General features: G+C 33.3%; 1 protein-coding gene across 2 annotated transcripts; it reads left to right on the top strand.

Moving 5' to 3' along the window:
• The first annotated feature begins 8,702 nt into the window (after positions 1-8,702).
• LOC131603554 (uncharacterized) lies at positions 8,703-17,680 on the top strand. Of its 2 annotated transcripts, XR_009284455.1 has the most exons (13): positions 8,703-10,015; positions 10,280-10,414; positions 10,507-10,651; positions 11,634-11,945; positions 12,487-12,712; positions 12,889-13,055; positions 13,149-13,259; positions 13,492-13,543; positions 13,671-13,777; positions 13,904-14,032; positions 14,781-14,870; positions 15,885-16,743; positions 17,004-17,680. XR_009284455.1 is itself a non-coding variant. In XM_058875909.1 (12 exons), the coding sequence occupies exons 1-12, from the start codon at positions 8,817-8,819 to the stop codon at positions 16,401-16,403; spliced, it is 3,192 nt and encodes a 1,063-aa protein (XP_058731892.1). In that variant the 5' UTR covers positions 8,703-8,816; the 3' UTR covers positions 16,404-17,680. The 2 variants fall into 2 exon arrangements, 1 of the variants encoding a protein (XP_058731892.1); XM_058875909.1 differs by having other exon boundaries at positions 15,885-17,680.
• Positions 17,681-21,355: the final 3,675 nt, after the last annotated feature.

The raw sequence follows: 21,355 nt of genomic DNA, 5'->3' as shown, positions 1-21,355 counted from the left end.
ATAACTTAAAGAGATTGTCATTCATGCTTACTGAAAAACCTTTTTCAATCAACTGACCTACACTCATCAGATTGCTCTTCATGCTAAGAGCATGCCATACATCCTTAATCATAGCAGTTTTGTCATTCTACAATTTGACAATGACATTTCCCATTCCTCAAATATTCAGATACTTATCATCAACACATATGATATCGGTCTTTCTACCAAATTCAAAATCAACCAGTCATTGCTTGTTTCCAGTTAGATGATTTGAGCAGCTAGTGTCCACATACCACAAGTCTACCATTTTTCACCTTCATTCTCAGATGCAATTAATAGCTCAGGTTCATCCTCTGAATCTCATCTGGCTATATTGGCTTCTTCACACTTGTTTTTTTATCTGACTAGTAACGAAGGGGGAAATTGTCAAATCTCTTACAATTGTAGCACTGAACCTTTCTCTTATCAGACTTTAACTTTCTCCTCTCAACATTCTTACGTTTCTTCTCTTATAAAGAAGAAGGTTATGACTTATGAACATTATTTTTCTTTTTCTCTAGCCATGCTTGCTTCTTGTTCTTCTTAATAAAAGAAGCCTTCAGGGCCTGTTCAGAATCCCTTCCAGAGTTTTTTTCCAGTCAGACAGAACCTCTAAGCTACTATAAAGTTCTTCGATTCTCATGGTGCTAGTGTCTTTAAAATGTCCTATAGCTACAACTATGTAATCAAACCGAGGAGTAATGGATTCGAGTACCTTTTCAATGATTACTTGTTCAGAGAGAGTTTCTCCCCAAACCTTCATCTCATTTTTTATCAGAGCCACTTTGGAGATGTAATCTGATACCTTCTCATTGGTCTTCATGCTGAGATTCTTGTATTGCACTGATGCGTCACCGCATCAGCATATCCCAGGAAACTTTCACCGTCATTGTATTGACAATATTCTCAAACACCTTCGTATCCATACACTAGTGGATATATAACAACACCTTCTGATCATTCTTCCTTGTATCATGTTGCGTGTTTCTTTGCGCTTATGTTGTATCTTCTACAACCGACGTGTAACTATCATTGACAATATCAAGAATATCCCGAGCTCCTAATAACACACACATCTAAATCGACCACTACTTCTAATTATTTATGTCAAATACTGGAAGCTTTATGTCCAAGTTGTGGTGTCGTTTTTTTACCTCCCCGTTTCACTTGGGAGGACGGCACGCCGGACCCATCAAGCGAAATTTGGAAGGAGAGAGGCGCCCTTGTGGGAGGAATTTTATTTCAGTTCTTCCTATGATAGCACACGAACTTTTTAATTATCCTATAAGGAGGAAGGGGAAAAAGATCTCAAATAAACCCTAAGAGTTTTCTAGGTGTGGGGATTTCACATAATCAGATGTTCTGGAGTCCGGGAGGTCGGTTATGCATAGGGAAGGTTTTAAGCACCCTACATATCAGTAGTACTCTACGGGAACCTTCTCTGTGTCTATGTGTTTGTGTTGCTGCTTGATTGGGAAAGTTTCTCCTTTGTGTTAGGAGAGATAATTGAATTGAAAGACAAATGAACTGACCGTTTTTGGTTTTTGATTAGCTCGTTGAGATTCCTTGTGAATCTCATGCCTACATATCCCTAATGGAAGTCAGAGCTTTTTGTAGTTCGAGGAACTAATTAGGGAAATGAATTGATTTTGGGTGCCTTGTTTGAACTCAAGGTTGAAGTTTGAATTAAATCTCTGCTTGCAGAAAAGAGACGAGTCGTCATCTTAACGGAGAGATATTTCAATTGTTTTACCACAAACATTTTGAAAGTGAATGAAGATGAGGGTTCTTTCATGATAAGAGAGGGACCTTACTTGTGTGTGTGCAAGTATGCCAGTATCATCTTATATGAAAGAACAATCATAATGAAAAGTTTACTTTATGATAAGAGAGGGACCTTACTTGTATGTGTGCAAGTATTCTAACATCATCTTATATAAAGTAAAAGATTTTAACCATTAGAGGAAGACAGCAGTCTGGACGTGAAGTCAACAGAGCAGACAGTCTTGCATCAATCTAAATGGGAAATGTTTTTTATGAAAATGATGTTTGTTATGTTTGAATGTGGTATAACAATTAAAAAATCTATTCATAGAGATGAAACATGTCTTACCTCTGTAAGAAAGATTTAGATTTTGACTGGCTTGTACAAGGCCCAAGCTTGAGGCTTAAAAGAGTTTTGATTGACCCTGGGAGATGAATCCACTGGGGATTGACTTTGACTGAAGAAATTTTGTGTTCTGTATGAATCCCAGAATTGTGGCTGACTTTAGTTGGAGAATATTTTGTTTTATTTGACTGAAAGATTTATTTGGTGTTCTGTACAAAGCCCAGAATTGTGGCTGACTCTAGCTAGGGAGACATTATTTTCTGCCTTGTACAAAGCCCAAGGTTGTGGCTAACTCAATGGGGAAAAGACTCAAAGGATATAGATATTTTGACACAGGAAAGGATGTTTATCTGCCTTGTACAAAGCCCAAGGTTGCGGCTAACTTTACTGAGGATTACTCTGTTGTGCAGAGATTGATGAATGTTGGCCCTATTGGGGAATTTGCTTCTATTAAGCAGGTATTAATGGATGAAATCCCAGAGTTGAAGGTTGACCTTACTGGCGAATGTTCTGTTGAGGATTGATTGATGGTGGCTAACCCTTTCCAAGGGATTTTGATTTATGAAGGAATGAATTATTGATGGAGGCTAACCCTTTCCAAGGGATTTTTGACATATACTTCTTGTTTAAAGCCCAAGATTAAGGTTGACCTTGCCGAGGAAATTCCAGACGTGGAATCTTGACTCTACTAAGGAGAAGACTTACTGGAGATTGAAGATATGGATGACAGAGATTGTCCATGTATCTCATTCCAAAAGGTGAACTCATTCCAGAGCGCTTTTTCCAAAAAAGCGCTCTTATAGGGGGTGCTACCAGAGTGCTTTTTCTGGAAAAAGCACTCTTATAGGGGGCTACCAGAGCGCTTTTCTGGAAAAGCGCTCTTATAGGGGGGGCTACCAGAGCGCTTTTCTGGAAAAAGTGCTCTTATAGGGGGGCTACCAGAGCGCTTTCAAAAGCGCTTTCGTTACCTACGCCAGCGCTTGCTTTGGCAGCGCTTTAAAGCGCTCTAAAAGGCCAAAAAAAGCGCTCTAAAAGGCCTTCCGTGTTGTAGTGCTAGTTTGAAGAATAGAAGAATCTCACCAGGATAGGCTAAAAGGTAACTAAAGACCTGCTCCTATGTTTATAAGAAACCTGATGGGTCCTTGTATACAAGCTCAAGAGAAAGCTGTGAATTTGCTTTTAAGAAGCCTGTGGGTCCTTGTATTGTAAGCCCAAGAGGAGGCTAATCGAGGGTCCTTGTTATAGCACTAGAGAAAGCTATGTTGGCTTTGAACTTAGTTTGGCTCTAAGCAAATGGGTAAGAGGTTTCACCAGAAATAATTCCTCTTGGGTGGATGTGCCCTATTTTTGTTCTAAGTCTTTTTTCAAGATGTTTCACCGGGAATAATTCATCTTGAGGTTAAACTAAAGAATTCTAATTAGGAAAGAGCCTTCACCGGGAAGAAATTCTCAATCCTAGGTCATAGTCCTATAATATATATACAGTTTATTTGTCCTAAGGTTTTTCTCAGACGGAGTTCTAAACAGTGTATATATAGTTTATATTTGACAGTAATTTAAATGAAAGCTGTAAATTGAAAGCTGTAAAGCCTAAACTAGATGAATAGGAGGCCTTTGAAAGATGTATGTACAATAGGGGTTTGAGACTTAGACTCAAGGAGAGGCCCATGTGAAATTGATTTGAAATTGAAGTTGTTTTGAAAACAAATTGAAAGTTTGATTGAAAACAATTTTGAAGTTTTATTTTGAAAACAGAAGAAGTGAAGATGGACATTAGGTCACATAGGTATATGAAGAGTTTCACCGGAAATAATGTTCTTCAATACCAGAAGAAAGTTTTGAAAACAGATGAGGAGTTTGTTTAAAAAACAGTTTGGAGGATAAAAAGAAAAAAGGGATGGGACTTACACTCTTTAATATTCAAGAGGCCCGAAATTAATTACTGTTATGAAAACAGTTTAAGATGATTTGAAATTGAATTGATTACTGTTGTGAAAATAGTTGATTGATTGTATTTTGAAAAAATCTGAAAATGGAAAGGGTTGGGTCTTACACTCTATTAGAGGCCCAATGAGATTTACTGTTTATGAAAAACAGTTGAAGAGATGAATGATGAGATGAGGAGAAGAGTTGGGACTTATACTTAAGGAGGCCCAAAAGATTGATTTATGTTATGAAAACAGTTGAAAGATGATGTTTTGAGGGATACAAGGTTTTGTTGTTTGAAAACCTCGACCGTCTGTTTAATCGAGTATTAAAAACAGTTCTTGAAAATGACAATAGTCAACTTAATTAAGGTAAGGACAAAGTCTATACCTAATTAAGACCTAAATGATTAGGGTTTTATCACAAAAATATTTACAAGAGATTAGATTTTGAAAATCAAATGAAAACTATATTTAAAAGTATTAAAAAAATACTTAAAAACACATGATTTTAAACCTAATTAAAATATATCAAATAAATAATATTTTTGTGATTTTTTTGAATATTCATAAAATAGATATATTAAATGAAAAGTGTGTGAAAAATCAAGTGAAAATGATTTAATTTGAAGGTGAATCAATTGGTTAAAGTTGTGAAGAAAATGATGGAAAATAGTGGCAAAAAAAAAGTTTTGTCTCCACCAAGGTTTGAACTCACGCCCTTATGGTTAACACTCAAAACAAAGCCAATTGAGCCACGCGCGTGGACTGATATAGAAAGGGGATCAATTCATTTTATGTGAAACAAGTATGATAAAATGAAAAAAAAATAACAAAAGGTCTAAGGGGAGATCGAACCCCATACCTTATGGCAAGGGAAGTGTAAAGCGCATGTGACTAAGTGAGCTAACGATGTATTCGTTAAATATACGCTTCCAGTTAAATATATATTAAACTTGCCTCTGAGAATTCAAAAATGGCGCCACCCACCATCTTCGTCTTCAACCTTGAGTTTTGGATTTTTGAATGTTTGAACTCTCTCAATTCTCAACCAAATTGGATGATTCAAACATCAAACTTACTCGTTTTTGGACGAGGAACATGATCATGGGTTCAGAAATCATTTATTCTAAGTGTATCTAAGTAATTTCAGTATGAACACTAAGAACTCATAAACCCTAAATTTCAAATTAAATTTTGAATACAGTGAATAAATGAATGATGATAGAGGGTTTTTAATCCTCTGATGATGCTGAACAAGCTGGTATCGAGTTTTAATGAAAAGGATACCTGAATTAAAGAGATGAAGCTCAGAAACTTACCTCTAAAAGTGAAGATCGATGGCTATGATGGAGGACTCTCAGCAATGAATTGATGATTGCAAAAGCTTCCTGGGACCTTGTTGATGCTATCTGGGCACTTACTTCACTTTGAACACCTCATAATTGTTCTACTCGTGCACTCTTGCTTGAGCTCAAAGTGAAAATGGAAGATGGTGATTCTGAACTTACAAATGAGCTGCGACCATATGGATAGCTTCACTACACCCCAAGGAACATGTTGGAATGCTTGGACTTGATTGACACCCTCTAGATTGTTCTACAGACCTCCAACTGCTTAGGCTCCAAATTGAAAGTGACTATGGTGTTGCTCCACTTCTAGAAGTGTTCCAGGTGCTTGGATCACTTCTAATGAACCTCCTTGAGATGTTAGAAGGCTTACTTTCAAAAGAAAAACTCTGGTTTAAAGAACTCGATTCTTCTTGCCAAAGAACATTTGAAAACCATAAGCATGAGGGAGAGAAGGAGAAATCAAGAATTTGATGTTGCTTTGGTGTGTTGAATACTGAGGAGAGCACTTCTATTTTATAGGCAAAGTGATCAGAGTAGTTGAGGGAGTGAGCTTGCTTAGTGAAGTCATTTTGAGTTTCTTGGCCATGAAGGAATTCAAAGAATATCAAAATGCAATGATGATATTTTCGAGCAAACTCATTAACCATTGATATTTTATGATCTTAGGGGACAATTCTGATGTATAGAGCTCTCTAATTGGCTTAGAAAAGATTCCAATTGATGAATCATCATTTGCCATAAATTCCTAAATGTAATGATTACATAATAACATGGCTTTGATTTTTGGATATTTTGGAATCTTGATGCAAATGATTCTCTCCAATCTCTTCCGATATATTTGAAGTGTAGATGCACCAAATAGTGTAGGCCTTTGCACAAAAATGACCAAAACCAAAGATGGTCATGCCTTGAAAATTCACATCATGTGCCTTACTTTAATCAATCATAACTCTTAGCTCAAAATGAATTTGGAAGAGGTTGAGCATAATTTGTAAAGCCATTGACATGTACTTCAATCCATATGTTTTGTGTTTTCTCAAAATCCTTAAGGAAGTTAGTGAAAATGACCCATAAAGTTTGAAAAAAACTAGGTTTTTCAACATTTTTGGTTATGCAGCAACTTTGAAGCTCCATATCTCTCCAATGGTTGATTTTTTGCAAAAAAGTTATATCTGACAAAGTTGTTCATTGGACAAAAATATACAACTTTGATGTTGGAAGTTTTTTTTCAGTTTGTACTTGAAGTTGTGAGATATTCCCTTCCAAAGTTTTGAAAAAAAACTTTAAAACACAAATTGTTTTTAAGTATGAAAAGTCAAACTTTGACTTTTTGATTCTTGATTGATTTTTTTGATTTTTCTTGGTCAAATGACTTCAATAACCATATATTGATGATTTCAATCTTCAAAAGTCCATGGTTGACCAAAAATTCAAAAAGTCAAAGGTGATGTTGTACAGTTGACTTTTTTCAGGTGAATTGTGATTCTGGAAATTTCAGGTGAATCAAGCTATCCTCATCAAATGAATGATATGAGTGGGTCATATTGAGGTAATAAAGGACCCTGAGCCATGGTTTGAGTTGTGGAACCATCTCCTGATTAAAAAGTCAACTGTCTAGGTGAATTAGGTCAAAAACCCTAATTGTGGGCCAGATGAAATTGATGATTGTGGCTCCTGAATTGAAATACAATTTCCATTGGATATTGACATAGGGATCATTTGAAGATGATTAGCCCCTTTGAATAATGTCCTGGAGCTTTTTAAGGTTTCCCAAATGTGGGCCTTGTCTTCAGTCTCTGATAGGCTCAAAACCCTAGTTTGGTGACCTGAGCAAGTCTGAGTCCCGATGCCTGATGTTTGAACATCATAGGTGGATGGATGAATCACCTTAAGTCCTATGATTGTGTTGAAAATCATTTTCTCACTGATTGATTCTTTGTCTGAACTTCTTGTCCTTTGAAAACCCTAGTCTGAGTACTTGGTGAATAAGTGACTACTCTGGGTATTTGTCTTAAGTTGATGAAATAAATGGAGATGTGACATCTCAGGGGGGTCAAAAATTAGGGTATGACACAAGTTACCGTTTTTGCCGTTCATCCTCATTCTTGTACAAATCACTCAAATCTCACAAACACTCGTGTTTCTTGACCCTAAGAATTAAGAAATGTGATTCTTCTCTGATTTCGAACTTAAATTTAGTGTGAATTTGAGGAACAAAATCAATCACACACCTCACGTACACTCGTGTTTCCCTTAGATCAGAACCGGAACTCTTGATACCAATTTGTTAGAGTTCACACCTCTAACTCAAATTATGAAATCTATTTAAATCTGTTACAAATAAAAGTTATTTTGAGTATATACTAACACCCAAATAAAAATAAAACTCAAATACAAAATCAAATTAAATATTAATCTAACTAAATTTAAATTACATCTAACATCTTCAACCTTTTCTATTTTCTATAGCTTACTTCATTTGTTGTAAAATTTGAATTGCAAAATAGTTTTTGAAAACTAAAACTAAAATTCATTCAAAAGACTCTAATGTTGTATTGATACCGTAGAAGGAAAATTAATTTAAAATATATAAATAAAACACTTTTATGAGACAGAAGAAGTATAATTTTAGTGAAACTTAATGTAGTAAGTGCATCACATTAATAATTTCACTAATCTCGAGCCTATATCTATTATTTCTATGATAAATAATCAAAAACTATAAATTTAATTCCTCCTAATTTTACATCCCTATACAATATGAATTCTTTCTAATCATCGTCATATTTTTTAAAAATAATTTTGTTATAATGTTATATTTTTTATTAAAAAATTATAATTAAAAAACTTTAAATAAATTTTTGACTCAAATAAGTATTTTAAAATGTTATTTTAAATATTTCATCATTTTACTATAATTTTTTTATATCAAAATATAAAATATCACTTAAATTTAAAAGTATTTAATTTTTTTTTAAAATAAATTATCATTTTGATTATATTTTAACCTTTAATATATATTTATGATATAAGATTTCAAAATTAATCTTTCAATTTTAAAAAAATATAAATTTTTTAATATTTTAAAATTTTTTAATATTTTTTTTTTAAAAAATTTAAATCTAAAACAACGGGTTGATAAATATATTTTCTTTCCTAATTTTAATTTTAATTAATTCATTAATTTTAACTTTAATCAATTCATTAATTCATTATTTCAACGACATTTTCTTAAATTAATTCTAATCTCATTTCAACATTATTCCTCAAAATCAGAATTTTGGAGGGAAAATAACTAAGAGCCAAAATTCCCCAACACTCTTCTTCATTTTTTTCTTCCCACAACCACCCTTTCAAATTTTTATTTTCTCTTCCAATTCTTTCACTGAATAATCAAAATCCATCACCATGTTCGATTCAAATCTCACCCGCAAGAGACCCTTCCCACACAATCCTTCAGCCGCCATCATTTTAAACCATCTCGACGTCCCTCTATTCTCCGCCACCGAAAACGGCGTCGTTTCGCGCTGCAACTCCATACTTCTTCGCGCCGACCGACCCTACTTGATCGGCCGGAAGCCTCGAGACTGTCAATTCGTCTTCAACGACCGCCGTGTAAGTAAACGCCACTGCCAGATCTTCTTCGACGGCTCCCTTCGTAAACTTTACATTCTTAGTGGGGTTTTGTCATACACCGAATATTCCGAATTTCGACTCGTTCATGAGTTCAGGAAAAGAGTCATGGTTACTTCCAAATTTCACGGCAGTGAGGGTTTTCCGTTTCTAGAAGCTTCGAATGGTGTTTTTGTTAACGGTGTTGAAATTAGAAAGGGAATGGCGGTGGAGTTGACGGAAGGAGATAGGGTTTCGCTTGTTTGTGGAAACATGAGTGGTTCGTGTGGGATTGGGAATCGTATTGGATTTGTTGTGGAGAGAATTGCTATTGAAAGTTGTGATGGTGATGGTGATGGTTATGGTGAATTTGATAGGTTAACATTCTCAGGGCACTCACAAAGTGGGAAACGAAGCAAGAGGGTTTTTGCTGTGAAGGCCAATGATTCGAAATTTGAGGGAGCTTTTGGCAGGGCAAGGTTTCTTGTGGATATGTGTAGAGATATATTGCTCAGTGATGATCCTTTGTCTTGCATTCAGCGTTCTGTTTTAGATTTACAATATGGATACAAGTGTGCTGTTGGTACTGAGTTAGCGCAGAGGGTAGCAGAAGACAACGGTATTGAAACTGTACAGTCAAGTTCAGGTGTACTTTGTGAAAGTAAAATGATGAATTTGGAGGAAAGCGGTGAAAAAAATTGTCCGGAAGGGAAGTTGGGAGTTGGTCGTGTTAATGCTTTTGGTGATGAGAATTCTAATTTGATTGTGTCAGATTGTATTGAGAAGGATAATATTTCTGATGGAAATAAGTGGCAGGGAAATGATGGATGCAACTTTTATCCACCTCCAGGGAAGAATTTTTACTTGAATCGTCTTGAATTTATGAACCAAGACTCTTCGGGTGCTGATAACTCTATATCGCTCAATGAACTTATTAATCCTATAGAAAGCTTGACTGGGATGTTTATTGCAACCTTTACAAGTGACATACAATGGTGGGTTTGCCTAAATTTTCTCGATATATTATTTTCCTATGATGATGTTCTTATTTTATTTATTTTTTCAATTCGTTTTATCCCTTGACCTGTTTCTTTTACGTGCCTCTTTATGTTTACATATATCTTGATATTTTGCTGGCAACCTGCTATGTGCACTCTCATTAACATTATACTGATGGATATCTTCAATTCAGTATCGTGTGTTAAATTCTGGACTTGAAGTTGTTTTGTCTACGTTACCTAATTGCTGTTTCTTTCTAGGTTCTTGTCATATTGCAAGATTCCTGTTCATCTTCCGATTACAATCGCTTGTCAGAATACCGAGAGATGCTGGAGTTCAAAGCCCGATGAAAGAGTATCTGTGCCTTACCAGAATTATCCTAACCTAGTTGTAGTGTAAGGACTTTTCTCCTTTTTGATTAGTGGTGGAAATATACAGCTTAATTTTTTTCTCCTCTCTGGTAACTTACTTTCTTGTTGGATACTAGGCATCCTCCATTCCCTGAAACCATAGCATTTGGTAAAGACCGCAATAGACATGGGATAGCTTGCCATCACCCAAAGCTGATTGTTCTGCAAAGAGATGATAGTATTCGAGTTGTCATTACATCTGCTAATTTGGTGGAAAAACAGGTATTTTATCAGCCGAACTTCTTGTTGTTATTATGAATACATGATATTCATCTTGCAACTTGGAGAGCAAAAATGATGTTTTCATGCAATGCAATCTATTAAAGTACTAACTTTAGACATCAAATGCCTGGTGGTTCATTGCACTCATTCGTGACATGTTTCTAGTCTAGGAGTATTATCCCTATGTGGTCTTCTTGTATCCAAATTATTCCAAATTATATCATAAGTAATGTACTTAAATTCATTTTCTAGCATGATTGAATATGGGGTTAATTGGGCTTGGTTGTTGTGGGTCAGTAATTAGAATGCTGATTTTCCATCGTGAAGAATGACAACATGTGCACATTTAGTAAAAGAAAAGCTTACCATTATATAGAATGTGTGTAATTAATATTACAAGGGACAAGAACTTTTAAGTAAAGAATAAACCATCAATTTAGTCCCTGAATTATCACGCTTTTCAATTTAGTCCCCAAACAATGTAAATTCAACAAGTAGTCCCTTAAGAAGAATAAACTATCAATTTAGTTCATAAACTATCATTCTCACTCCAATTTAGTTCCTAAACTATATAAATACAATAAATAGTCCCTGAAGTTTATGTATGCCAACTATTTAAATACTCCCTTCGGCCCACAACGAGTGACTATTTGCAAAAACAAGTGTCTCAAAATGCATGACCAATTTCAACTTACTATGCAATATTAATTCCTTTTTTTTCTTCCAATTGTACCCTTTAATTAATACTACTTTCATCATTCCCAATACTTGATAGCGTGTACTTTGGTAAAAACATTCTTCTCTCTCTTTCATTTATACATTTTTCTTAATATGTGTGAAATAGTCAACTGAGTCGCTCATTGTGGGACGGAAGGAGTAACTTTTTATCATGTGAATAGTAGGTTTATCACTGTGTTATGTTATGTTATGTCTATAGTTCCTTGGCAAAATAATATTTTGACCAATTTTTATTGCTATGTAGTGGATCAGTGTGACTAACACTATTTGGTGGCAAGATTTCCCTCGTGCCATTTTGGTTGATTTTGCTTCACTTTTCCCAAAAATAGATGATGCAATTCATAAAGACTCAAAATGTGATTTTGCTGCTCAGTTGGCTGGGTTTATGGCATCACTTGTTATTGATATACCTAGCCAGGCTCACTGGATTACTCAGCTCACAAAATATGACTTTGGAAGTGCAACAGGACATCTTGTAGCCTCAGTACCTGGAGTTCACCTTAATAGAACTTCTGTTCTGGCGGAATCCTTTCAGCCCTCTTCTTTAAATACTCAAGTATGTCATGCAAGATATTGCTATTTAATTGAGGAGATTTTTATTTCCTTTTCACTGCAGCTGTATTGTTTTTTTAAGGATATAAACTACCATCTACTTAAGTTCTTAATATGTTTAAATTTTTTAAAGTTGCACCCACCTAACTTCTAGGTGGGTTGGAATATTATTAGCCTCATCTGTACAAAATTTGTTATTTGATATAATAGTATCATTATTGAATACAAAAGATTGACATTTATAACCTTTTAACATACTGTACTCTGAAAAAAATATTTAAAAAGTTAGATCAAATTGAAGAAAACTTCTTTGTATGATCTAATCTATTTTTTTCATCTTAATTATTTTATACCCTACTCTTATTCTACAAATTTAATTCAAAGTGATGTTTTTTTTCTCTCTGATTTGATTCCGCCTTAATATTAGCCATCTGATAATTTGATTTGATGTCTTTGTTCAAGCCACTTTCTGTTTTGGATTTTTTGACTGCAATGTATACTCTTACATGCACTAATTGCAGTGCATTTTGTCATCTGGTTTGTAGTTTCTTGGCTCAGTTTTAGCATCTGTGGTTGGTTTGAGCCATCTTTTCCGTACTGTGGCAGACTCAAACGGTGCGGGTTTAAAAGCACTGGCTGCTGTGCTTGGAAAGTCCTGTAAGAATGCTCATGGGAGGTTTGAGATTCTTTTAAGAAGAAATCCCAATGTGCCTGCTGATGAAAATGCTGTTAGCGTTCTTGTTCCCAAATCTGATCAAACTTCTGAGGGAGGTAAAAGCTACTGCTTCAGATTTTTTTGTGCCATGTGTGACGAATCATTGATTCCTCATTTATCTTTTGATTTTCAAATTTAGTTTTATTAATTTTTTTTGTGTTTTGGACGTGTTATAATTTTTATCCTGTCTGTAACAGAAAAAAAAATGATGCCTTTTTGTTCCTTTTTGTAGATTGTGTTCAACTTGGTTTCCTGCCTAGAAATGTAGCAAAATGGGTTTCTCCTCTATGGGATGCTGGATTCCTTGCATTTTCTGGATATGTTTATCCAAAAGAAGCCCTTGCAGCTGCGTCGGGAGAAAACTGCCAGAAAGTACAACTGATACTAAATGTGTCAGAGGTGTGTTGAACGGCGTCTTCTATAGCAGGACTTGTTTATTGTGTTTGTGTATATGACCGGATATTTTATAAAAGATGTCTTATGAACTTGTAGGGACCTCATTTTCGAGATATGTCAAAGATGATGCAATCTGAACAAATTGCTGCTTTTTGCTCACTCATTGCTTCAATTCAAAGACATTATGGACTGTGGAGATTACGAGAGGTAAGTGGCACTAAAATGGAAATGCTTTCTGTTTTGATTGAAATGGTTGCACTTATTTTAATGTTGGAGGCTTGGAGCCAACCTTTTGTTGTTTGGTTGGATTTAATGAGTTATAAACTTCTTTTTTTGTTGCATAAACACTATCCAGTCTTCTCGCACATGGATAAAGTTTATGCTAAAATAACTTTTGAAATATCCTATTATGTAAACTTACTATTCCTGTTTTTAATAGGTTCTGAATCAATATAGATGGCCCGAATCATTGGAGTCTGATATTGTATATGGTAAGTCCATTATTTGAATAATTTTTAATTCAATGCCAACCTGATTTCACTAGAAAGTCAAATCAACTAACTGACCTTTTTCCCCATTCCTTTTTGACTATTTTGTTTGGTCTTTTCTGTCTATCAGGTGCTTCTTCCATTGGTTCTGTCAGTTCAAAATTTCTTGCTGCATTTTCGGCTGCTGCAGGGAAGAAGTCACTTCAACATTTTGATTCAGAAGAGTCTGACCCTGAAGTAATTTTAAGACCTTTGCTTTTCCTTTGGATTTGCTTGATTTGATTTTTACATATCTTCTGCTGGATGTATGATTCATTAAACTTGTGCATCCACTGATTCAGTACTTCGTCGATGTTTTGACAGTGGGGCTGCTGGAATGCTAGGGAAGAATTGAAGAAGCCCTCTGTTAAGATTATTTTCCCCACAATTGAAAGAGTGAAAAATGCTTATAATGGGATTATGCCTTCAAGACGTATTCTTTGTTTCACAGAGGTAATATTATTTTCCTATCAGCTTTGAATGGGTAAAGGAGGTCTTGGAATATGTAATATTTCTTTGGGGTATATTCCTTTGGTAGCTTTTATTTTTATAAGGTAACTGGTTACCTCAGTGAATGATGGTCAGTAATTTTCACAGGACCCTTTAATTGCAATATGAATACAAAAACAACTTGCTGTGGTAATATTTCAAATAAGTAGAACAACTGGACTGATTTTAACTAATAATCATTAAGGTGCATCAGTATCCTCACAAAAAGGAGGTTACTTGAGAAATAGCTTCATTTAAGACATTTGGAATTATCAAAGATATATTTAGTCCTCTCATGAATTATTTAGGTGGCAGGATCATGTGAATAGAGAGACACATACCAACATCGTGCACAGGACATATTATTGTGGGGTCCTCTTCAGGATCTTTGTCCATCTCACATGTGAAAAATTCTTTTTTAAAGGGGTATTTTATAGGAAGAGTCAACAACTGCCCCCTATCCTCCCCAGATAACCTTTTCAAATGGTTATTCAAGGGAATTATCTGAACAGAACATTAACTTGGAACTGTGAAAATCAAGAGTTTTATATATGACTATCTTTTTGACTACACACATAAATGCTATTCATCTTGTGACTGTTCATGTTTGATTAGTTTTGGAACACTTTTCTTCAGAATTTATCTTAAAGAGGAGAACTTTTGATGTTATAAATGTTTTTTTGTAAAGAACTTATTCTCTCTCTTTTAACAGAGAACGTGGCAAAGGTTGAAGACTTTAGATGTACTTCATGATGCCATCCCGCATCCCCATGAAAGAGTAGGGCATCCAATGCATACTAAGGTAACTGTACACTAATTCTCCTACACTCTTATGCTTTGATGACTAAATGTTTATAGAAAAAATATACTCATAAAAGTTATTTTTTTGGATTTTTTGTGCATATTTTTTTATCTTGACAAAATCTTAATCCTATTTAGGTTATATATGTCATGACACCAGTCGACATGAGATGATTGTATTAGTTTATTAGCGTATAAGCAAACGTATCAACAAATATTGCACACTCCTGCATCCAATGTATCCAAAATGAAATAAATAAAAGATTACACATTGGGCGGGGGTTGAGGTGGTGTGTGTGCAATTTCACCAGATGACTAGCTTTTATGATAGTTGACCTCAATGACCTGTTTCCTTTTTATGCTAGTGTTTTTCTTTTCCTGCACGTGCTGTGATAATAGTTGTAAATTTGCCAAAGGTACCCCCCACCATTTTCTGCTCTACACTATTGCAAGTTATCTTTCTGAATAAGCTACTGTCAAGTTTCTAAGGAAAACGAGAGAATCTAAACCTATTGGTATTGAAGGTGGACCCCTTGTTATGTCTTCATTGTTTATGCTTTCCATTCCACCATTGCTTTGTTAGTTATTCTCTATGGTTGCATGTTCACTCTTTTGAGTAGGTTTTCTGAGGAATCTTTTACTAACTTACATCTTAATCATTAAAGAGAAAACCCACAATTAATAAGTTATGAATTTGGGGGATATACAGATGATTTGACTGGGATGGGGGAGTTAAGGAGCCGAGTGATACGGAGGTCAAGAGTTCGATCCTCACTCCCAATATACTACTAACATTGTCCGTTTCAATTTTTCTTTTACGAATTTGTTAAAATCTGCTCCTTTGATTTTCTCATTAATTATTGAGATGCATCACTTTTCTGTCTAATATGAACTCCTTGCTTTGGAAGAGTCAAATCGTGGTTTGGGTGATTTGCTTCTCAATTATTGAAGGGATATCTGCTTTCCTCACCTTAAACCAAAAATGTATTGAGTGATTTTATGTAAAAAATTGCAGGTAGTGCGTAGATGCTTCTGGTCTAGGAAGGATGCGCCTTCAACTGGTTGGGTATACTGTGGGTCGCATAATTTTAGTGCTGCTGCATGGGGGCGACAAATTTCAAATCCATTTGGTACAAAAGCAGATGGACCTCTTAAAGGAGACCTGTCTATGAATTCTGGGCTTCATATTTGCAATTATGAACTTGGGATTATATTTACTTTTCCTCCAACAGAAAATAATGATTGTCATAAAGCTAAAAGCACAAAATTAGGTGATATTGTTCTGCCATTTGTTGTTCCTGCTCCTAAATATGGATCTCAAGATAGGCCAGCTACAAAACTTGCTATGAGAGAGGCGATGACTGAACTTGCTGAGCGAGAGGGGGAGAAACAAGCTGAAGAAGAAATGATGGAAGAGATTATCGAGGAAGAGGAAGAAATAGAAGAAATCAATTGTGTTGGGGAGGAGAAGGAAGAAGAGAAGGAATATGCAGAGATACTCTGGAGTCAGGTTGATTCTTCCCAGAATAGTTGAACTTTTGAAAGAGGAAAAATTTGAGAGCAGGAAGCAGTAGTTATGGAGCAGTCAACACAAGTACATTGGTGTTGGGGGAGTCGTGGTATCAGGTCGCGGGATGCAAGGGGGTGGCTTTGGAACTTACAGGAGTGTGAAACTTAATCTGAGATATTAAGATTGGGGAGCAAAGCTGTTGACCTCCGGTCAAGAGAAACTGGTTAGGACTCGTCCAACAGTGACTTCTCTGAAGCAAATTGATTTATATTTGGACTTGGAGTAGCAAGTGGTGTTTTCAACCTCATTTAATTTAGTCCATTTTAGGCAGGAGGGATTATTGATACCCACTTTCTTGCCCCAGGTACCAATCCCAATTGCTCTGAGCACCATGTTGATTCATTTCCACATCTACATGGTTTTTTTAGTGAAATAGTAGATGAAATGGAAGGACCACAGATAGCATCTTATAGTTTTAATTGAGAATTCAATTAGAGGACTTACATGCAACAGCTTGACAGTGAAAACTGTGCAGTAGCCTCAAAAGAAAACAAGATAGGACCTATGGTAATTAGATGAATAGTGTATAGTATTTAATTATTATTTTTCTTATTTTTCTGCTAGATCTTGATTAGCTTTGGAAACTAGCGACTGCGCAAGAGGCGGTTGCTGCCAATAGACCCTAGGTTATGCTTGAGGATTCCAAATTTCCAACCGCTGAATGTCGTCATGTCTATTATGGTCCAAGTTGGGTTAGCATAACTGAACACAAATCTTCTGCAGCATGGTATACTATATTGGATCTGTAAGGCGCAAGGCTTTACTTTGTTGTATATTTTAACATTAATATTCGATTCAATTACACTCATTGTAAGTAATAAATTCTGAACAAGAGTCGGTTGCTGCCAATAGACCCCAGGTTAGGCTTGAGGATTCCAAATTTCCAACAGATGAATGTTGTCATGCCTATTATGGTCCAAGTTGGGTTAAGCACAACTCAACATAAATCTTCTGCTGCGTGGTATATACTATATTGGATCTGTAAGGCGCACTAATCGATTCAATTACATTCATTGTAAGCAATAAACTCTGAAGGTTGCAACCACCTCTTATTGGATTGTCCCAGAAGTACACACTTTAGTTAGTTAGTAGTAGTAACTGGAAATCACTTGGCTAGGTTACAGGTGGTTAGATAGTTTACAGTTAATAAGCTCTATAAATAGTGTAACATTGTAATTTATTGATCATTTTTCTATATGTAACATTTGGCAATTCGTCTTATTCCTTAAGCCCTTCAGCAAGCTAGTGTTTTTGCCAGATTTCCTCTTCCTCTGATATCAGAGATTGTAAGATCAATTCATGTATACCTTGTAGTTAAACCTATTTATTACATATTGAAGATAAATGATTGTTGTAGAGATTGTAAGATCAATTCATGTATACCTTGTAGTTAAACCTATTTATTACATATTGAAAGAGAAATGATTGTTGTAGAGATTGTAAGATCTATTCATGTATACCTTGTAGTTTTTTTTTTTTTTTGACAAATGTATACCTTGTAGTTAAACCTGTTTATTACATATTGAAGAGAAATGATTGTTCTATTGCTTGAGATAGTACACTACATTGCTATATGGTAGTCTTCCCGCCTTTATATGTTGACTAGTATTTCTACCCGAGCGAGAGACAAATTGTGAATAGATGTTGTAGTTTTTATAGAAAAAAACATGAATGTGAGAAAATAACAAAAATCTATATTTTCATATTATGAAACAAAAAATTACTTTTTAGTGGGGACAATAAGAACATATCCATAAAAAAAATTCTCAAAATGTGAATAGGATATGAAACATAAATTGTCCTTCTCTCATTTTGCCTGCAAATGAAAAAAAAAAAATAGTAAATTCATCTTTGAGCCTTGAAAAAAAGAATAAATATGAAAGAGAAATTAAAACTTTTTATAACACTGATAATGACATATAACTCAATCCATTATACATATGTTAAAAGTGATTTAAAATAACAATTTGAACAAACTTACACAATATGTAATGTGCAGCAAAACCTTTTGAATTTATAATTGACACTATCCACCTATGTTAAAAAAAGTAAACATGATATAAATTAACGATATAAATTATTGAAATCCATATATTTATTTATATATTGAGATATAAAGGTATTGAAGTAAGAATTTTCTAAGCATCCTAATATCATTTGATAGCATAATCAACCAATGAATTAAATAGTGAAGGAAAATTAACTCTATAAAATAATTTGTTAAATAAAAAATGAAGTCAAATTTGATAATAATTTAGCATAGAATAGATAACTTACGTTGGTCTTAGTTAATATCATTACTTGACAAAATTTCAATATACGTGGGTTAAGAACTCCCAATGCACAATTTCTACCTTGTACATAATTTCTCCAGCATATTTTAAAAGTAAAACATACTTCAAGAGATGGTTCATAATACTAAGCTCAGAAAAATCAAAACTTTTATTTTTTTTTAAATGACAAATATGATATTATATGCTTAAAATTTGAAGAACCTTGATGATGTAATTTTTCTCTGCAGAATTTGGAGAATATGAAAAAAATATGGAGGTTGAATCTATTTGTACTAAAATCAAGATGAGATAATGTGAATAGGTACAATAAGTTCAAATAAAAAAGTGAAGGGTTTGATTCAAAGAATGAGGAGAAGATAAATTATGCAGACTTTGGGATAGAACAAAGAAGTGAGCTCATAGTGAAGGGAGTTTTTTTTAGAAGATTAGAAAGGAAAGAAAAGAACATTGAAAATTAGAGGTTGCACTTTTGTTGGTGTAGTAGTTGGTGAATAAAATATTTAGATTATATTAGTCAAAACTGTGGAATGAAAAAAAAAACATAAAATCCCACAGGTGTTGTAAAATTAGCGATGGGTAATATGATATTTTGAGTTTGAGAGAGATATCATATTTCACCCGAAGAGTTACACCACAAGTTACATTAATTTAATAACTTTATTTTGAATATTTTTTCTTATAAAATTAACTGTTGAATTAAAACATAATGTCATATACATTCATATACATCATACCTATAAAATTTGAGTTTAATTTATAATGATTTACTATACCATCAATATATCCAAAGATTAACGTCAAAATGAACTTTCATATAATGTAAATTTTGATGTAATTCAATAGCATAATAAATCATTATAGATTAATCTCAAACTTTATAGGTATGATCTATATGATAATATGCTTCAATTCAACGGATGATTTTAAAAAAATTAAAATAAAATTATTGAGCGAGTGTAACTCGTGGTGTAACTCTTCGGGTATAGTTTAATCCCCCTTATATATATACTAGGTGTACTTAGAATATATATATATATATATATATATATATATATATATATATATATATATATATATATATATATATATATATATAATATATATATATATATATAATATATATATATATATATATATATATATAATATATATATATATATATATATATATATATATATTATATATATATATATATATATATATATATATATATATATATATATATATATATATATATATATATATATATATATATAATATATATGTTATATATATATAACATATATATGTTATATATATATAACATATATATTATATATATATATATATATATGTTATATATATATATATATAATATATATATATATATATATATATATATATATATAATATATATATATATATATATATATATATATATATATATATATATATATATATATATATATATATATATATATATATATATATATATATATATATATATATATATATATATATATATATATATATATATATATATATATATATATATGTTGTCCTTAGACTTCACTTTACGTGTTCTAGCTAAAGACCTTACAAAATAACAATAATTAAAGACCTTGCAGAGTTATTTCCTATGACAACGCCTGCTTGCTTTAAATGTCTTCAGTCTTCATATATTGTTGGTCTTTAGATTTCTAAATAAGCTTCAGCACAACATCTGAGAGACTTGTGTTTGACTTCTCCAGAGCTTGAAAGCTTGGTTTTGATCTTTCTCATTCTGAACAGCTTTGCATCTCTCTTTATGATTCTTCTAAGTGTTTATCTTGATTTATATCAAGGTTGATGTCTTTTGATTCCGCACACTTGAACAACCATTAGTAAAATCTATTGTTCTTTAAATACTTTGTTATTATACAAAAAAATTTAAGGGTCTAAACAAATCCTGTTCCAACAAAACCATGTAATTGAAAACGACATAATTGAAACCTTTACTGAAATAAGATAAAAGTAAGTACTTTTTTGACACGTAAGAAAACACACAGATGAAAAGCGAAAAAACAAAACTTTACCAAAGTAGGTGTGAAAAACAAAACCTTTATGTTTAGCTGCAAAAATAACGTAGAAAGAAAAGATTTTGAAAAGAAGAAAACCCTAACTAAAAGAAGAAAAAGGAAAACCCTAACTAAAATAAGTAAAACCAAACCCATGTCATTGGAAAGAACATGCAAAGAAAAACTTGTAAAGAATATGTTGAGCGAAATCCTCAAATGATAACCAAAATGTAACTATAATGTTAAAGGAAAACCATGACAACAAGAAAGAAAAACGAAGAACAATTGTATTCATGTTCAGCAAAAACCACCGAGACCACCGTTTAAAAACCTTGAAAACCATGAAAAGTACGACAAATTAGAAAATGAAGAATGAAGAATAAAGACACAGATGTTGAGCAAAAACTATGAAAACTCAATTAATGTTGACAAGAGGATAAAACTGTAAAATGGAACTCATTTTGCATTGAATGTTAAAGTGTAAAATAATTGTTGTTGATACAATTGCCTTACAGTCTTATATATACAGATGGTAAACAAGGCTAATTACCATGGTAAATAACTAATCAACATCATAGTAAATAAC

Source organism: Vicia villosa, linkage group LG5 (assembly GCF_029867415.1).
Source record: "Vicia villosa cultivar HV-30 ecotype Madison, WI linkage group LG5, Vvil1.0, whole genome shotgun sequence".
Lineage (NCBI taxonomy): Eukaryota > Viridiplantae > Streptophyta > Magnoliopsida > Fabales > Fabaceae > Vicia > Vicia villosa.
The sequence above is the reverse complement of the archived record's forward strand: the minus strand, read 5'-3'. Positions and strand labels throughout refer to the sequence as shown.

Bases quoted from the DNA above. Each gene is read 5' to 3' on its own strand.
- LOC131603554 (XM_058875909.1), top strand. From the start codon at position 8,817: ATGTTCGATTCAAATCTCACCCGCAAGAGACCCTTCCCACACAATCCT. The intron at 12,713-12,888 runs GTAAAAGCTACT...TCCTTTTTGTAG, and splicing joins TGATCAAACTTCTGAGGGAG to ATTGTGTTCAACTTGGTTTC. The intron at 13,260-13,491 runs GTAAGTGGCACT...TGTTTTTAATAG, and splicing joins GACTGTGGAGATTACGAGAG to GTTCTGAATCAATATAGATG.